General features: G+C 40.5%; 1 protein-coding gene across 2 annotated transcripts in view; it reads left to right on the top strand.

The window, feature by feature from the left end:
- Positions 1-13,252, top strand: part of LOC140381517 (carbohydrate sulfotransferase 8-like) — a 144,858-nt gene extending 131,606 nt beyond the window's left edge. The window contains exons 3-4 of one of the 2 annotated variants that reach the window (XM_072465586.1): positions 10,741-10,778; positions 12,102-13,252. In XM_072465586.1, coding sequence (XP_072321687.1) covers positions 10,741-10,778; positions 12,102-13,211 — 1,148 coding nt within the window. In that variant the 3' untranslated portion in view covers positions 13,212-13,252. Of the gene's footprint in view, positions 1-10,740; positions 10,779-12,080 lie in introns of both variants that reach the window. The other variant, XM_072465585.1, reaches the window with a different exon arrangement.
- Positions 13,253-17,937: the final 4,685 nt, after the last annotated feature.

Below are 17,937 nucleotides of genomic sequence, written 5' to 3'. Positions count from 1 at the left end.
AGTCTTTGATTGGCTGCGCTACAGCTGCAGATCATAGTCTGAACAGCTCTCTGAGAGAGATTTGGAAGCGTCAGCCCTCACTGGGTTTGGGCCAATTAAATGCACCAGTATTCTGCAGATCTGGCCAGTACTGCTTGTTCAAAGGACCTCTGTATTATGGTCCAGTCTGTGCTTAAGTCTCAGACTAGCTCTGACTAGCCCACCTTCTATTTAACCAGAAAAATTATGATATCTATTTTAAGAATCTCCTTTTGCATTTTCCCTCTCTTCAATTCCTCTTGGACGTATTAAATGTTGGACACTCCACCAGTGTCACATTGACACGTAAATGCTATTCCAATTATTGGGAGCCCTCTCGACTTGCTGTCAAATTACCAGTGCGAGGAGGGGAGCCTGGTTCTTAGAGCTGCTCTCTGGCATTTTCCCTGACAGGCAAAAGAAAGGCAGCTGAGAGCAACACCAGGGAGGGCTGGGAGCTCAATGAGCATTTTAAATGCTGAATCCAGGTAATCAGACAGACTCACCCAGAGACCACCAGGCAACTTCACTGTGAAAGATGTTGTATACTCCTGGAGATCAGCCAGAGCAAGACCAGTGTGTGGAAAGAGACTGTATTTCTTCAAGCAAAACAAAGATTTCTTGCAAGCTGATTAAATGAAATGTACAGACTTTCTCCTGCAGAGGTTTGTTGCTGAGAGGGAGGTCAGAGCATTTGAAGAAGTTATAAATGTATGCGCAAAATATGTAGAAGTTATGTAATGACAGTGATGAAGTTTTGTTGTAAGAAACGCTAATCAAGGTGGATTGCCTTCCGATAAAAACATTAGTGCAGGTGCAGATGTCATACAGTCACTTTGAAGCTCCTCCAGCACAGCCCTGCTGCAGGTTATTCTGTACTTTGTTGTGTGCACAATGCCGGAGCAGATTTTTGGCAGGCCTGGCTGCTCAATGGCAGAACAGTGCTGAAGTACCCTGAAACAAGCTGTGTTTCTTAAATGACACCTCAGCTCTGGGGACCTGGGGCCAACAGACACCTGACGTGTATTGTGTGAGTTATTTCAGGCAGAGTGTCAGTCACTGCGACAGCCCTTTGCAACATTTACACACACACACATAGACAGAAGGCCTCATTAGCACTGCGCTGTAGCCGCTCTGCTAACGCTTGCTCTGCTCAGATGTTCACACACACTTGTCAGGCACACTGTGCAACCAACGAGAGGCTTCTCTACAAAAAGTGTCTCGGCACAAACTTTTACCATCATTTTCTGTGGTTTTATAAGGTGCACGATTTAGCCAAAGAAATGTAGCAGAAAGTTGTGTAAGCGTGTTATGTTGATTGCTGGGGCTGTTCTTACTGTTTTACTGTTTGTTATGAATGCAGACGGTTAGAGATCTAAAGGGCGCAGACTGGAGCAGGAGGAAATTATAGCTTGGAGGCCAAAGGGGGGCGGCTGCAGAGAGGTGCTGCCGACTCCGAGAGGAGTGATAAGACACCGGGGGAAGGTGGGTTAAAGGGCCGTGTGGGCAGGAAGAGAATGATAATGGAGGAATGTAAAGCTAAACAAAGGCCAGACCAGAGGCATTCGAAGAGAAAACAGCACACTGCTCTGGGCTAATCAGGAGCTGTGGCACAGCCCGGGATGGAGGGGTTTGTGGGCTGCCGGGAGCCCAGAGGTGAGCCAGCAGGCATGTTAACAATGCATGCTCCAAGGCCTCAGAGTAATAAGGCTCAGGTGCTCACTGTCCTCCTTAGCATCATAATGTGTGCACACCAGAGAAGAATAGATCTTTACCAAAGCCGGATGTTTAAACACAGTCATTTGTTCCCTCAACACTTAAATGTATTTACACAGCGGACATGGGTAACTTTCTTCCTGCTTGCCTGGTTTCTCAAAGCTATCTATATTCTTTCCTCTCGGCTATTCTCCCCCAGTGTCGCCACAGCAACTCATCCAAAAGTGTGCAGCATGTTCTTCTTTACTAACAACCCTGTTCTTTATTCCAATTCAATTCTTGCCATATGTAACTACTTATAAATGTATATTCTTACAGTTTGGTAACACTGGTCACATAAAAATGATGAATGCTTAATCTTTACTTTGCCATAAATCTCCAAACATCTCTGTCCCACTTTTTATATTTAGAAAAATATATCATGAGTGCAATAATACCACCATTTAATTTAATTGTTTTTATTATTACAAGCATTGTAAAAGAATCAGTTTTTATTATAATGAAAATGCTTAAAGAGAGTCTGTTCACGCACAAGACTGTGCTGCGGTGTGTGGTGTGGGTTTTATGTATGGGCATGTAAATCCTCATAAATCCAAAGCTTGGCTAACTCATAAGAACAAACTGCAAGCCGTTGGCACCGGTCATAAATACAGATGACATGTTCAGAGCTCCAAAGACCCCAAAGAGCCTACATGCTTTTACTTTTACTGCAGCGCCCGTGTCTGAATAATAAGTTACAAAAACCGTTGAAAACATATGTCGACCATATACTGATTTACCCAAAACACAAAGGAAACATTTTGCCGTCTGTCTGTTTGATCTGCCTCCAGGGGTCTAATTCATGTTTATGTTTTTGAGCTAATGTGCCATTTTCAGTTTGTGTTTGTTTTATGGCTTTGCTAAAAATAAATGACTTGCTTTTTATGCTATTCTGTCAATAATATACAAGACAATATGAGGTATTTAAGATAATACAAGACGTTTACATTATTTACATTGTCAATATTAACATGTTTTCAGCACAGGCATGGACAGAACAGGTTTTTTTAGATGGCAAAGTGAAACTGTAGCGGACAAACAAAGCAACAAGCACTGCCTACAACTCTTTCTCCCGAGTTTACGTGAGATAAAATACTTTATTAGATGCAGACAGCATATTTATAGTACTATATGAAGGGAAATATGTACGGGTTCCCTTAACAACTTAACTGTGTGTACTGCATACTTTTTACCCTAGTGTTGAGGAAGTTACTACCTTAAAAAAGTAATTGATTATGCGTTATTTTTAAAAACGTAAGAACGTTGGTTACATGACTTTGGGATTACCTTTTTTTGTAATATCGTACAGATTACTCAAATGTGTTTTTTTTTTTATCTTTTACTAAAGACATCTAAACTATAAAGAACAAGTAGTTTAAACTTACTTAAATGGCTTAACACCAACAAAAATGCTGCCTAAAGCTGTGATCTCTGCCTATGTGGTCAGGTAAACGCCACTGCTCAGTCATGCTGTGGGTTTAAAACATAAACTGTGCAGAGATGTTTGCTGCAGAGAAAGGTTGCATTTTATTCCAAAGCATTGTTGTTTGTGTTGAAAGTAACAAACTGAGTAATTGCACAGTAATGCATTACACTACAGAGTTACTATAGATTGTACAATAACAACGTAAACAATTATTTACACCCAACACTTGTCGAGATGTTGGCCAGCAGAGCTTTTGCAGGATAAGCCTGGGAAAGAGGGAGCGCCACGATGAATCTGTACACTCACCAAAATAAGAGCCCTCACTGTTTAAAATCTGAAACTAGAAACTTTAACACAGCGTCAACAATGTTACGATTCTATAGGTGCATCTGAGTTTAATGCCAAATAGGAATTGAACACATCTTATTTCTGATGCATGCACATGCCTGAGCTACTAATGTTGTACTGTATCTCCGGATGTAATGATGTTTACCAAACTATTGACTTGGTATTCAGGAGCAGCGGCTGGGCTTTACTCACATGTCTGTCCTCATCAGTCCCTGCTGTAATCAGGAGGGCACTGTCAGAAAACACTCCCTTTACCAATCTCAGCACAAATAAAGGTGAACAAGGGGACATGGAGACTTAACAAAGATGCAGCAGCGCCTGAACACAGCACAACACTAATGAAGAATGTATACAAGCTTACATCAAAAGCACTTAATTATTGTTGGACTGAAAGGTCATCAATTTGTGGGAAGCTTGAAATACCCTTGTTGAAGAAAATAAAAATCAACAGCGGAACGATGCTGCGACTGTGATTAAAGAGCATTGTGTAGGAAATTGATGTTTAAGAGAAAGTCGAGTATGGCAGTGTGACAAGCTGTGCAGTTCAGCTCCTGGAGCCGTCCACTTTGACTGCAGCTAAGCACACATGCTACTAATGTGATATGCATGTACTACAGAAGCAATTTAGCTTTATTCAATCCACTTAATTCATAAAGCACATTTCACAAACAAAAGTGACAACCATAATAATAGTGGACACTACTAAAAAGGAATAAATTATAAGTTAACTTTACAAATTTAAATATATATATATGAAAAACAGGTTGGCCCTGCGACGAGTTGGCCACTGTCCAGGGTGTACCCCGTCTAAGGCCCAAAGTCACTAGAATCGGCTCCAGTCACCCGCGACCCATAACGGGAAAAAGTGGTGGTAAATGAATGAACATAAACCGAGTAATATCAGCTACAATCAGCTATCTATGCATATTTTAATAATCTGATGTTCATTTATGAGCCATGTCCTCTTTTCAAGTAAATAAACAATGAATAATGAAACAGATCAAACTCTGACACCAATGTCTGTACATACATGGCTGGTTAGTAGGAGTATTGTGTTTTACTAAATGTAAAAATGTATGCTTGAAAACTACTTTCAGTTTCTATGTCGTTGGCCACTGGAATGCAGAGGAGCATGTTTCTAATGAAAGAATGTCGGTGCACAACCTCTGCTCCAGCCTTCGCATAACATAAACGAAACACAATACTAAAAACTAAAAATATCAGTCAACCATGTTTAGATTTCAATGGTTTTATTTCTTCACTATTAGGTACAGGCATGTTTTCTTCACCTCTGCTCGGCAAACACACGTGCACTGTACCCAAGTTCGACTTCGGTCCTGCCTCAGTGTTTACCTGCCGCACACTCGGCCAAACCCGCCGCAGCATCTAAATAAGACACATCCCAATTACTCGCCTTGTGCACGTCTCATCTGAGCCACAGTAATTCACTTAACCTGGGGCTCTCCGCCGACAGGTACCATTTGTTTACACATCCCTCTCCTTTTGTGTGCTTGATGGCGTACTAAAACCAAGCTGCTCCCCTCCTTTCGCCAGACCCCCGCATCGTGCTTTCTGGCTCTCTGTTTCCATGGAAATGTGCGCTGGGAAGTCTTTACAGCTCCTAACCTTGAAAGTAAGATTGACTCAGAAAATATAGTGCATAGTCGGGATGGAAGTGTCATAACAGTAATCAGCGGTACATTTGATACTTCCCTTGAGCTCGCCTTGGTATCTGCCAGCTTCATTATAACCACCCCTGCTGTGCCGGGCGCCTATGTTGCCAAAAGAATGAATTAGAGGATTACAAAAAAGGCAAACGTATCCCAATTTGGTGTCAATTAGATTATGAAGGCTTTTATTCAATAGCCCCTTCATTGTTCAGTTTTTCCTGTAATTTAAAGCTTATTCTGAAGTTGTGTTTAGGTGTGATATGAGGGAAGCGGTGATGCAGGTAGAACTACAGCACATCTGCTTCTCACAGTTAAAAATAGAGCAGAGGTGTAAATTCGTTCTTGCACATTGTCATATCATTAAAAGTTTTCCTCGCTTTTTTTTTTTTTTTTCACCTGGAATAGAGGTTATGGGTGATCACAGCTGAATTTTAGCAGTGAGTAGCAATGAAATGTTCTCCTATGAGAGAGTGGTTTTGTATTCTGCACTGCTGACACAAACCATGTGTTATTTATGGTCTGTGACATTAATGTGGGGCAAGTTAGATCGGAGGGGAAATGTCCTGTGTCTTGTGTGAATATTAACTAATAGCGGAGGATTTATGAAGGATGGCTTTTTGCACGGGTCAGAGCTCACAGGGATGTAATAATTTATGTATATATCTAGTAACGGATTCAGTGCTGGTAAAAGGTGTGAGCTGTGGCGATTCATTGTGCCCAAAGTGTCGTTAGAATGTCAGAGGTCAGAGGGTCGGCGTTGTTTAGTCAGTCAAGGATTGCAATTGTGTTTACGGGAATTAGGACAATCTAGTAAGTGGTATTTAAAGACAGAAAGAAGAAAGAAAGAAGTCGAAGAAATATTCAATTGTAGTCCTTAAAAACATCAATAACAGAGAGTACAGATGATTACAACTGAATCTTTTTCTACAGTTATGATTATTATGAGGGAAAAATGTGTACAATGACTGTGATCATGGCCTAGCAACAGTGAAATATTACCATTGTCTAACATGTAACTATTACTCAAACTTCCTGAATGGCAAAATAATGTAATAATGTGACACAAACATCCAGATTCAAAAGTTTTAGACTGAACTAACTAGACTAGAGTTATTTTAAAAGACTTAATTTTGCTTCTAAAACTCACAATATAAATGTTTCAGTGTATTATAGGATTCCATTGCACCATTATCTGAATTATCTTACCTCTATTTCTCAGTACATAATGTGTATAGCAATTATTCTTGAATTTGATAGAAAATCTAACTCGTCCCAGTCCCAAATTTAAATGATAAGGAAGTTTCAAGGATAACTGGGACATAAACCTCTTCCTAACGATCAATATGAAACGTTCTGAAAGCCCAGAACCATATTAAAGCTAATCCCCTTCTTAGATTTTGCCTCTTCCATCCCGCACAAACTCCCTACACAGATGATTTCGAGATTTCAAGAAGAATATCCATTTCATCTTTTAGAGGAACGAGTTAAAACATCAGTGAACTCTTGGCACCTCCGTTCTTCCTGTTCAAACACGTCGGCAATGAAAGTCCCATCTTCCCTCATCGAGTCGAGTGGAGGAGGGGCGAGCGAGCCGAGCCCAAGTGTGGGTGGTTAGCAGGAGATAAAGTCACTGTGCAATGACTAAGACAGGTTTACTGCAGTTTGTCGGATAGAGACACGCCTAGTCTGGCTTTATTGGCACTCTGGTCCAGTCTGGGCTTAAATCTAGCATTTAATAAGTCTCCGCAGAACACAGGGGTCATCGTCTGTCACTTAATCAGCTCATTATTTCACACTGTTTTCGCTCCTTGTCAGGCGGCGTGGTGTTTGATGTGTCCATCCGTTGGAGAGTCGTATGAATCGGGGGCTTTGAGGGAAGGAGAACGGCCCGAAATGTCTGTTAATGATGTGGCCCCGGATCATGGCGGTAATTCTGGGCTGTCCGCATGAATATTCACAAGCGCTCGCTCAGAGGAAAGGGCTCGCTCAAGGTGACTGTGGAGAGCACTGCAGAGTGAGTTTTCAAAACCAGAATTAAGGATACCGCTAGTGATGAATTGAAAAATAATGTCTCATCGGAAAAGGTCATTCAAGGTCATGTTTTTTGTTGTTGCGTTCTCTGCATTTGGTGAACTGTGAACTCTCGTTCAAATCTTGATGCCTGGAGACAATGTTACTTTACAAATATGTCCTCTGCCGTGCTGCTTAGTGTTGACAATACCTACATTTTAAAACTGATTTCAATAAGGAATACTCAATACTGATGTTTTCTTTTTCAAGCCACAGAAGAAGATATACTTTATTTTTCCTCTGTGTTTGACCCATCCTTCAACGCTGCTGGGGAAGCTGTGGTGGCATTTTACTTATAATGCTTGTTTGGTTTGGTTTTGTACTTGCGACCTTCTCGCTGTGAGGCGGGACTGCTCTGCCATCGTTCTGCCAATAGTACAAAGTCTTATACTACTGATAAAACACAGGATCATTTGAAAACTGTTCAGACAACTTAAAAAAAATTCCAAGTCATGTGTTGTTGTTTTAAGTATCTTCATATTCAAATTCAGATTGTATTAATCCCACCAGGAGCAATTAGGATGGCGCCCCCATGATTCCATTAAGTTTTGGGTTGCCAATATTCAAATTTATTGATGGTGGATAGGCTTATACACCATGTAATAGTATGTTTAAGGTGCATGTACCTTTGGAAATAATGAAGGTACGTTAAAAAACCATCCTTGGAGGAAAATGCAACCCCATGTAAGGCATATTTACCATCCCTTTAAAAATCCTGGGGAGAGCACTGATAGTGAAGCAAATTTGACCAATCGCAAAATAAAATCACAATACATCAGTCATTTAAATTTAAAAGGCAAATGTCAGTAGGAAATTGAAATTCCTATTAGCCTTAGGGTAAAGAAAAGAAAAGAAGTAAAGAAACTTTCTGGGTTTTAGAACATGACGCTGTGAGCCAATAATCACAATTGGCTAACAATTACTCCAATTTGATATTAGTTGTAGTTTCATTTGGTGTCTTATATTTTATACTTTTGACAAACGTGGTGCTGTTGTGTTGGGGAAACAGCAGTGGGCAGCCACAACTGATTTTCCTGGGAACTGAATTACCCACCAAACTAGAAAGAACAGGACGACCCGGCACAGACAGGCCCCACAAGGCTTCAAGTGGAACCTCAGAACCTGCTGTGAGGTCACTCAGCCATCACACTGGGATATGTAGATGGAAAACCATACTACCAAGTCAAATGTTCTCATCTTTGTTATTGTCAGTTTGTTATATGGGCAAAACTGTACTTTCTTTTATCATGGTTTAGTACATTCACGTTGAGACTTCTTACACTCACCTGTTTTGAATAATTGCTCCATGACCAGTGGCTCTTGTGAAATTACTCAGCATCTCCCAGGATCAAACTACCGTCTTAACAATTTATCACTGTTTGGCTGCACAGCAGTAAAAATCAATAGCATAGTTCTACTGTGTGGAATTGACTGAGTGTGAAATTGCAATCAAACAGCAACTATTAGCCTCCACCAAAAAGATACAACAAAGATGAATGATGTTTACAAATCCCCCTGAAATCCACTTTACACTCTTCTATTACTTTGTTCAGTCTTTCCCTGAAACGACACTCTTGTAAATGTAATTTGAGCTTCACACTTGAGAAACTATTGCATTATCAAATGTTGAACCATAATATGAATGCTTTTAGCCAGCGTCTGTCAAATGTACTTTAGTCATTACTACAACTAGACCTGAGAGCTGTGAGTGCTTTTGTCAGTTTTAGGTATTCAGGCACTTGCCTGAATGTATTTACAGAACCTGAAGTCGAGACTTCGAGGCTTGTACCGAGTAAAAGGGGGCGTGCTTCAGTTTGCTAAAAACAAAGTAACCGTGGAAAACTGAGGCTTCGTTTAGTGCAGATGATGTCAAAGCTTCATTTACGGTGTTTCTTCACTCGCACACTCTCTTTCTGTTCCTAATTCAACTTGAAATAACACTGATGTGTCCCCGGCCATTTTCTCACTTGACCTACTACATCCAACAATAAAAACAATGAAATATGACTTTTATTTAGTTTCAGCAATAAAATATGCTTTTATTTAGTTTCAGCAATAATATATGCTTTTATTTTAATTATGCTTTTAATTTATTTTTATTTGGGGGGTGTTTCCTTTTAGACACTCACTGGGCAACATTGCTGATCAAATACCCTTACACCTTTTCCTGACTACTTTTGGCAGTGTGTCCAGAGTGATACACATATCACCCTGGCAGAGCCAGGTCACCATGATTCAACAAAAGCCAATAACAAACAAAAGATCCTCAGTGCTTCATGGAACAGACATGCCATGGTAGGAACATCAACCACCGATGCACATCAAACGTTACACGATGAAGTAAACAAGAGAGCCAAGATACAAAGACCAGCTCTGCCTCATCAAGTTCAGAACAAGAGTCAATGAAAGAGCACTGTGATGGTTGAACTTGGATGTGTTCTTGTAACAAAGGCAGCCTGATGTTGTACCATAAATATTCATGGCTTCCATAGGTACTGAGCCCCTACGTGAACCATCACTAAGGTTAGAGGATCAAATAGCAAAAGCCACCAAACAAGATTAGAAAATGTCACAAGCGACCTCCTTTTTATTTTTCTGATGTATACCTCTCACGCCCAGCGTCTCTGCCCCCGAAGAATTAAGACAAGACCGAATCAACGGCAAGCCAGACAGCAACACGGGCTTTCCAGCGAATACTAATCTAAAACAACATTGCATCGCAGCGACAAATCTTGCCGCTGCCCACCGGAGCGTTGTTAATGTGAGATAGGGCCGTGCAGATCTCATCACTTAAGGAAGGTTGCGGCCTGCCTCAACAGCCCCCCCCCCCAGTGCAGATTCACATCATTTCCACTGTCAAATTGGAAGTGACAGACCACTCAGGCGGAGGTGTCGGTGTGCCCCCCCGATCGGCGTCCGTGCAGCTCCACTCAGAGCTGTCGGCTTGATTACATATCAGTTTGGGGAGTGTGTGTGTGTTGTGTTGGGAAGGATGGGGCTGAAGGAAAGGAAATGTCCAGCTGGAGACAGAGCACTAAACACACCGTCTGAGCCGCTGCCGCACATCTGCCAGCGCACGTCCCACCTGTCGCCTCCAACGCCGATCTGGGCTTTCCATCAGCGCTCACAATTGAACACGTCCAATCTTATGTCACCAAATAACTTAATTCAACAGCTGTTTTGTCCTTGCTTCCAGTTGCGCCCACAGTTACCAACTTTTCACTGGTGGCAGATCTAGTTTGGTGCTAAACTTGAACAACTATTGTGTTAAAAAGTTGCTAAAATATAAAAACTGTCCGTAAGTCTGGTGTTACACCTAAGGTTGAGTCATTGCTCTGGCGTCTACACATCCATCAGTACTGAAGTGCAGCTCTTTATCACAAGGCAAAGGACACAAAGACAGGCATTGTTTTAGAAAAGGTTACTAATGTGCTCATTTTCTTTTGTCTGCAGGTACAAAGATGAGAAGCACTCCACGGCAGTCCAGAGAGGTACTTTACTCTATCTCTTCTTACACATGTGTAGGTTAGTAACAGCTGTTATCTGATACAAAGGGTGATTGTCAGCCCTGTAGCTCTCAGGCAGATAGGATCTGCACAGGCAGCGGACCACCGACAGCATAAACACTTTGGGATCTATGAATAAAAACGTCTTCTCTAAAAAGTAGACTTTCAGAGTTTTTATTTGTGTATGTCACATGCACAATAAGAGAAAACAGGTTTCTATTGTTCCTTCCTTTGCTGTTCAACCCATATGTCATAAGTTTAAAAAAGAGGGGGTTGGTTATATATATATATATATATATATATATATATATATATATATATATATATATATATATAAATTTCGGACACATAATGGTCCATAATTAAAACAATTAAACGAATTTCCAACCCCCCTCTTTTTTTATATATATATATATATATATATATATATATATATATATATATATATATATATATATATATATATATATATATTTAGACATATTTTAAATGTAATAAACACCTGTTCAGGAGTCTGTTGGCAGAAGGGATGAAATAGTTTTCAAAGCTGGTGTGTCTGCCCCTCACACTCTTGCACCTCTGGCCTATAAAGAAGGATTCTGTGCGGATGCTGCATAGAAGAAGGGAAGGAGGTGTTGTGTATAGATGTACACAACACCTCCGTGGCACTTGGCGCTTCACTGTGATGAAAACCCGGAGGAGGAGCTGACCTGGCCTGTGTTCACCTTACACATTAAACATCTCTCTCTCCAAGCTCATGCACATGGTTATGTGTTCTTTTAAATCAGGGAGGACAGTCAGGGTGAGATTCACAGAGGTCCTATTACCTTGTCTGGTCTAAAATTAAAATTAAACATCCAGTTCATTGGCTTTATGATGCCATTACACCGGATAATTGAAATAAAATGTCAGAATGTGTGATGACCTGGGGCATTATCTGATGTAATCAGGAAGTCGATGATTCTAATTTAGCTTCCTCATTTTGTGTTTATTAGACATTTATATGATTTTATAACTAGGTTTATGTATATCATAGAGGCATAAGGCAGTATGGTAGAGCTATAGCTTTCCCGGTGTTACAAGACATGTCCAAACAGCCCCACCAAGTGGAGAGAGTTCATATTACAAGCTGTGGCAGGTGCACAGTGTATGTGGAAAGGCATTGTGGACTTCATTAATTACACACCTGAACACCTGAAGAGTCACTGCAACAAAATACTTTCAGTGTTTGATCATCTTTCTTAGCCTAATGGCTTTTTAATTATTTTCTTGTTTTTGTTCTGGCAGACCCTCTCTACAAAGGACAAGGATGGAGAAAAATCTGACCTCATCACGGACCACCTCACAGACGAGCAAAATGCCTCGAGTCCAATCCCTCCCATGCAATTCCCAAATTTTGAGAGGACGAAACAACCCACGAAGTACGAATCAACAAAACAAGTGAACGAACTGCTCACAGTCACCCCAAAATCCAGAAAGACTTTTAAAACCAGACCACAACTGCACCGCTCTAACATCGTACCCCCTTTCCCCTCCTCCACCTCCTCCTCCCCCTCCTCCTCCTCGGGCGCCGTGGGAACCCGGCTGAAGCTGTCTGGGACATTGGAGGCGCGCCGGGAGCTGATGAGGAACACGTGCGCCAAGTACAAAAGCCACACGTCCAGGACTATCACTCGAGAGCACGTGCGGATGATCTACGTGGAGGACCGCTACAAGCTCCTGTACTGCGAGGTGCCCAAAGCCGGCTGCTCAAACTGGAAGCGGACACTGATGGTCCTCGCCGGCCTGGCCTCCGACACGCGGTCCATCTCGCACGACACGGTCCATTACAAGAGCCATCTGAAAAAGCTGGACAGTTTTGACTACAGCGGCATCATGCGTCGCCTTCAGACCTACACTAAAGTGGTCTTCGCGCGGGAGCCCATGGAGAGACTGGTTTCGGCGTTCAGGGACAAGTTTGAGAATCCTAACAAACACTACCACACGGTTTACGGGAGGCCTATTATCTCCAAATACAGGACTCGCCCGTCTGCAGAGGCTCTGAACACGGGCGACGGCGTTACGTTCACCGAGTTTGTCCAGTACCTGCTGGACGTGCACCGGCCCGTCGGAATGGACATCCACTGGAACCTGGTGGACAATCTGTGCCACCCCTGTCTCATCGATTACGACTTTATAGGCAAGTTTGAGAACATGCAAGAGGAGTCGAACATTTTGCTGCGAATCATGAAGGCGCCGAGGAATTTGACACTGCCGCAGTTCAAGGACAGGAACCCGAAAGACCAAAAGACGTCGAGCGAGATCACAGAGAAGTATTTTGGACAGGTGACTCCGTGGCAGAGGCAGCGGGTGTACGACTTCTTCTACATGGACTATCAGATGTTTAACTATTCGAAGCCTTTTAAGGATATACACTAAAACACTATTTAGAGTTCTGTTCAATCACGGTCACATTCCACGACATTCAGCAACGTCGAGTTCGGTAAAGTTGCCGTCATATTCATACATATATCATACACGGGACAAAATACTCACACTGACACAACCAAGCGGCTACAACCTCCCTTTTTTTTTAATCAGATCCATATTTTGGGCACAAGGAATTCCACTGCTCCGAATGGGCAGCCGGAGCCGAGAAGCTTCATATGGAGAAATAAAGGTGTATTGGTGTATTTATTGTCTATTCAAATTGTATCGCTCTATTTGATGTTCCATTCCAGCTATAAAATGTGACCATTTTTGGTTTTGCTTTTTGTTGACGGTCCCTAAGCGCTCGTCTTGGCTCTGGCTCCCCAAAATACGCATCTGATTTTAAAAAAAAACAAGGTTGTAGTCGCTTGGTTGTGTCAATGTGAGTATTTTGGCATGTGTATGATCTGTAAAGTCTTTTGAGTTTAGCAACAATTTATGAAGTTTATTTTGTGTTTGTATTACCAAAGCTTTTATTTTATTTTTATGTAATTGCATTTTTTGCATTTGACACAAAATATTCAATTTTTAAAAAAATCAGTTTGTACTTTGTTTTCAATTTCAGTGTATGAAAATAACATTTTCTAAAATTAACTTTGTTAAAATACAGTTGTAGAAAAAAGATTCAGTTGTAGAAATTAGTTTCCGGTTAAGTCCAGACTGAAGCAATCGAGCTGATAGTTCCCATTGCTCCCCATAAGCAGTTTTTCCTATTCCATTCCTTATGCTTTGCTTTTTAAGAAAGAAATATACCTGGAGCGCCCTCTAGTGGCTAAACTTTCCGCTTTGGTCTTGGGTGTCTGATGGTAAATCGATTACTCAAAGTTTAGCCACTAGAGGGCGCTCTATGGTAACATTTGGACCGAGCACTGTCGGCTTTTTGTGTTTTGTGCTACATACATTCCTAAATGTAAATATACATACAAATTATAACACTTAAACCATTCATTTAAAAGTATTTCTTTTTTCCTTAAAAACCAAAGCATAAGTAATGGAATAGGAAAAACTCTACTTATGGGGAGCAATGGGAACGATCAGCTCGATTGCTTCAGTCTGGTTTTAACCGGAAAGTAATCCGAGATTTTTTAGAGGAAATTGTAGTTTTATACTCTGAAATTTAAAACACAGTACAAACTGAATATTAAAGCTGTATTTTTTTTATTATCATATTTGTACACAATTAATATTTTTACTTGATTGGATGTAAAAAACAAACAAAAAACAATGCAAATGCAAAAAATTCAATTACATAAATTCAGTATAAAATAAAAGCTTTGGTAATAAAAACACAAAATGACCTTCATACTCTGAATATGACACTAACTTCTCCGAACTGCAACGTCGGAGCATCTCATGCATCTCGGAGCTGACAAACGGGTTAGATAATCCTAGAGCCCAGAGTATATTAGCAAAATGGTTTATGTGGTTTAACTGTACTAACATTATGTCTACTATCCTAAATGCAATTGTGCACTCTCTCTCTCTCTCTCTAATGCAATTGGGTTCTAAAAGTGTATGCTTATAAACTGTTGTTGTTCAACTGGCTTTAAATTGAAACTCACTGTGGGTCAAGTAGCATTTGTTAACATCTGGTTAGGTTGAGACTAAACCAAACTTTAAATTCAAAGTCAATTTATTATTAAAATAAATCAAACATCCATCCATCCATTTTCTACCGCTTGTTCCCTTTCGGGTGTCTGGAGCCTATCCCAGTGACTTCGGGCCTTAGGCGAATAAATCAAACAACTTACAAATATTAAAAATCTAAAGTGCATTACTGCTTCACACTGGTGAGATATTATAAATGACATATAATCTTTAGGTATATAAGAGTGATCTGTTACATATTAACCTGCTGCCGTTTGACTCACAGCGAGTGTCGCATTAGTATACCTCTGTGTAAATGCGTACTAATACAAATACATATACATATATATATATATATATATATATATTGTGGTGGTGGTTTACTAAGCTGCTTCTTATGCTTATCTGGCATAAGCCTTACTATATTGAAATTATATCCATAGTATAACGTAAAAACTTTGTCAAGTGCTGCCCTCCTAAAAGCTTTCTACACTAATTGTAGCATTCCTCTTTTTAACTTGTCACTTTATTCTTCACACGCCTCACTCAGTCTCTATGGCTTTTATAGAAAACAGAAATGTGTTGATCTAGATTTTACTGCAAGAATCTTCTCATAAACACTGTCCTCTTTGTAACTATACATCTTCTTCTATCATCCTTTTCTGATACTACTGTGTAAAACTGTACAATGGGCATTTAAATGAATATATATTTTTCTATGACTTTCTAAAGTATATAAATATCTATCTATATATATATATATATATATATATATATATATATATATATATATATATATATTCAGTGCTTCTCTGTGAAGTTATGTTCTTATGCGTTTTGTCACATGTTTTATTACTTAGATGAAAGTTGTGTAATGTAACTAAAGAGTTTGTATTTCCAAAACTGAAAATCCACCAGCTGCAAATTACACTCAAGGAACTCTGGCAAACTGTTTTGATAAGTAAAATAGCAAGTGAAAACAAGATATAAAAATGTGATGATTTGAAAGTTTTGGAAATGAGCTCCTTACTTACTGGCAGTTCTGTTTTTTGGATTATTGTCCCTGTACAGACAAGCTGCATCCAACAGGAGAAAACATTCTGCTTTAGACGTAGTGAACAGAACATCACCACTGTCCAAGTGTGTGTGTGTGTGTGTGTGTGTGTGTGTGTGTGTGTGTGTGTGTGTGTGTGCGCGTGTGGGTGTGCGTGTGCGTGTGCGTGTGATAATGGCTACAGTGTGGTTCATCGAGAGAATTGGAATATAAATGTAAAGAATATTATTCAGGCATCAGAAGGTTTTATGAACTACTTTTGGACACATTGGTACTTTGGCTTTTCATGTAGTATAACTTCATGTATATGTATGTGACACGAGTATCGGTCTTCACGCTGCACCTGAATTACACACGACACGTCAAATAGTTTAGTGAACGATAGAAGATGCTGCAATCAAATAGCTTTTTTGATCTTCTGGTGCTAGGAACAACCTGTGTACTTCTGCAACTCACTGAAAATACTTAAAGTGACCAAAAACTACAATAGTCTTTTGCCAATGAAGTGATTCAAATTTCCACATTATATAATCAACACCTGCTATTGCTTTGTTCCTGTTTTCGATGACATTTGTGCGATGCTGGTTCGGTTTCTGGGGAAAGTTATCTCTTATTGCGATGTTTTTTGGGCCATGGGTTTGATTTGGGGCTAAACTTGTGACTCAAGTGAATGTATAAGTGTTTTTTGTCGGTGCAGAAGTGTACAAATGATTTGAAACCATTTGCCTTATTTTACACTGCCAATCAAATGGTGTTTTCAGGACGACATTCCTCTGATTGACGAGTGTCTAATAAACTATCTTCAGTATTTTCAGATGGTCTCTTGTGTTCATCATTGTGCTTTATGTTTTTACCTTTTACACTTCTTGATGTCAGAAGTGTAATCTTACGGTGACACACTTGTTCTTGTTGGGTCCTGGTTTGTTCAGACTTGGTTTGGTCCAGTTCTAGCCCTGGTTCGGTCTTGGTCTAGTCCAGGATTAGTTTCAAATTTAGTCCCAGATTAATTCAATTTGTGTGTTTTCTGATTGGCTGCCTCTGAAAAAGTGTCAGTCTCTGGGCAGAAGAAGGTTTTGGGGATGCTGGGCCTTTTCAACACTAAATTTAGGGTGAAATTTAACAATGTGGCGTTCACCTTTCACTGATAATTGCTAGTATTCAAAGTATTCAAAAATTTTGCTAAATAAAAAAATATATATGGTGACAAGATCTCGACCGTCCCATATGAAGTGTCCGGCCTTCTTTACTTACAGACTGGGTTAAACTATTGCTAAAGGCTCAGATATCGTTGATGGTCCCTTAATTGCACTCTTATTAGGCCGACGTGTGCGCGGTGGAAGCAGAAGATCACATCCCAAACTCATCTGCCTCTGATTTGAAGATTTCACAAAGCGCTCCGGGCTCATTTCCGTTGCTTATATATAAGTGATGAGCACTATGAGAACAATAAAACACAAAATCTATCTGTTTACCTCATTAGAGCGTGTGAGAAATGTTGACGCGCTCTAAAGGGAACGACGTGCATATGTGGCTAAATCTGCTGAAGGGCCTGGAGCAGATGTATGAAGAAGGCACCCAAACATCTTCCCCCGTGTGATAAACAGCCGCGCTACGCTCCAGAGCACTGTAAAGGGGGACTATGCCCCATTTTTCAACTACTGTTATGATGAATTCGTCTCTTAATCTCCATGTTTGCCTCTGAGCTGGCATTTACACGGCCGTGACAGGTTTCAGCTGAGACTCGGAAGGCTTACCAGGCTACAATGGCGTCATCGCGACCAAAGCCAAGATGTGTGCTTTATGAGTAGAACAGAAAGTATTTGTGCTTGTGACATTCTGGAGTTTCCCCCAACAATACTCTATGTTGGCATGCCAGGTTAAATCTCCTGCATTCACGCGAAATCTGTGTTTGTTTTGGCAGTGTGTGAAAGTATGTTCCAAATCTATCTCCCAGTGATAGAACGCTCATTAAAATGATCTGCCTGAGCTGCAATATTAATCAAGCAAAGCAAAATGACACCAGGGAAATGACTT

The sequence above is a fragment of the Eucyclogobius newberryi genome, unplaced genomic scaffold (assembly GCF_026437365.1).
Source record: "Eucyclogobius newberryi isolate DKJ021-1_F unplaced genomic scaffold, fEucNew1.0.hap1 SCAF_5, whole genome shotgun sequence".
NCBI classification, from domain to species: Eukaryota; Metazoa; Chordata; class Actinopteri; order Gobiiformes; family Gobiidae; genus Eucyclogobius; species Eucyclogobius newberryi.
This window is presented reverse-complemented; position numbering and strand designations above follow the sequence as displayed.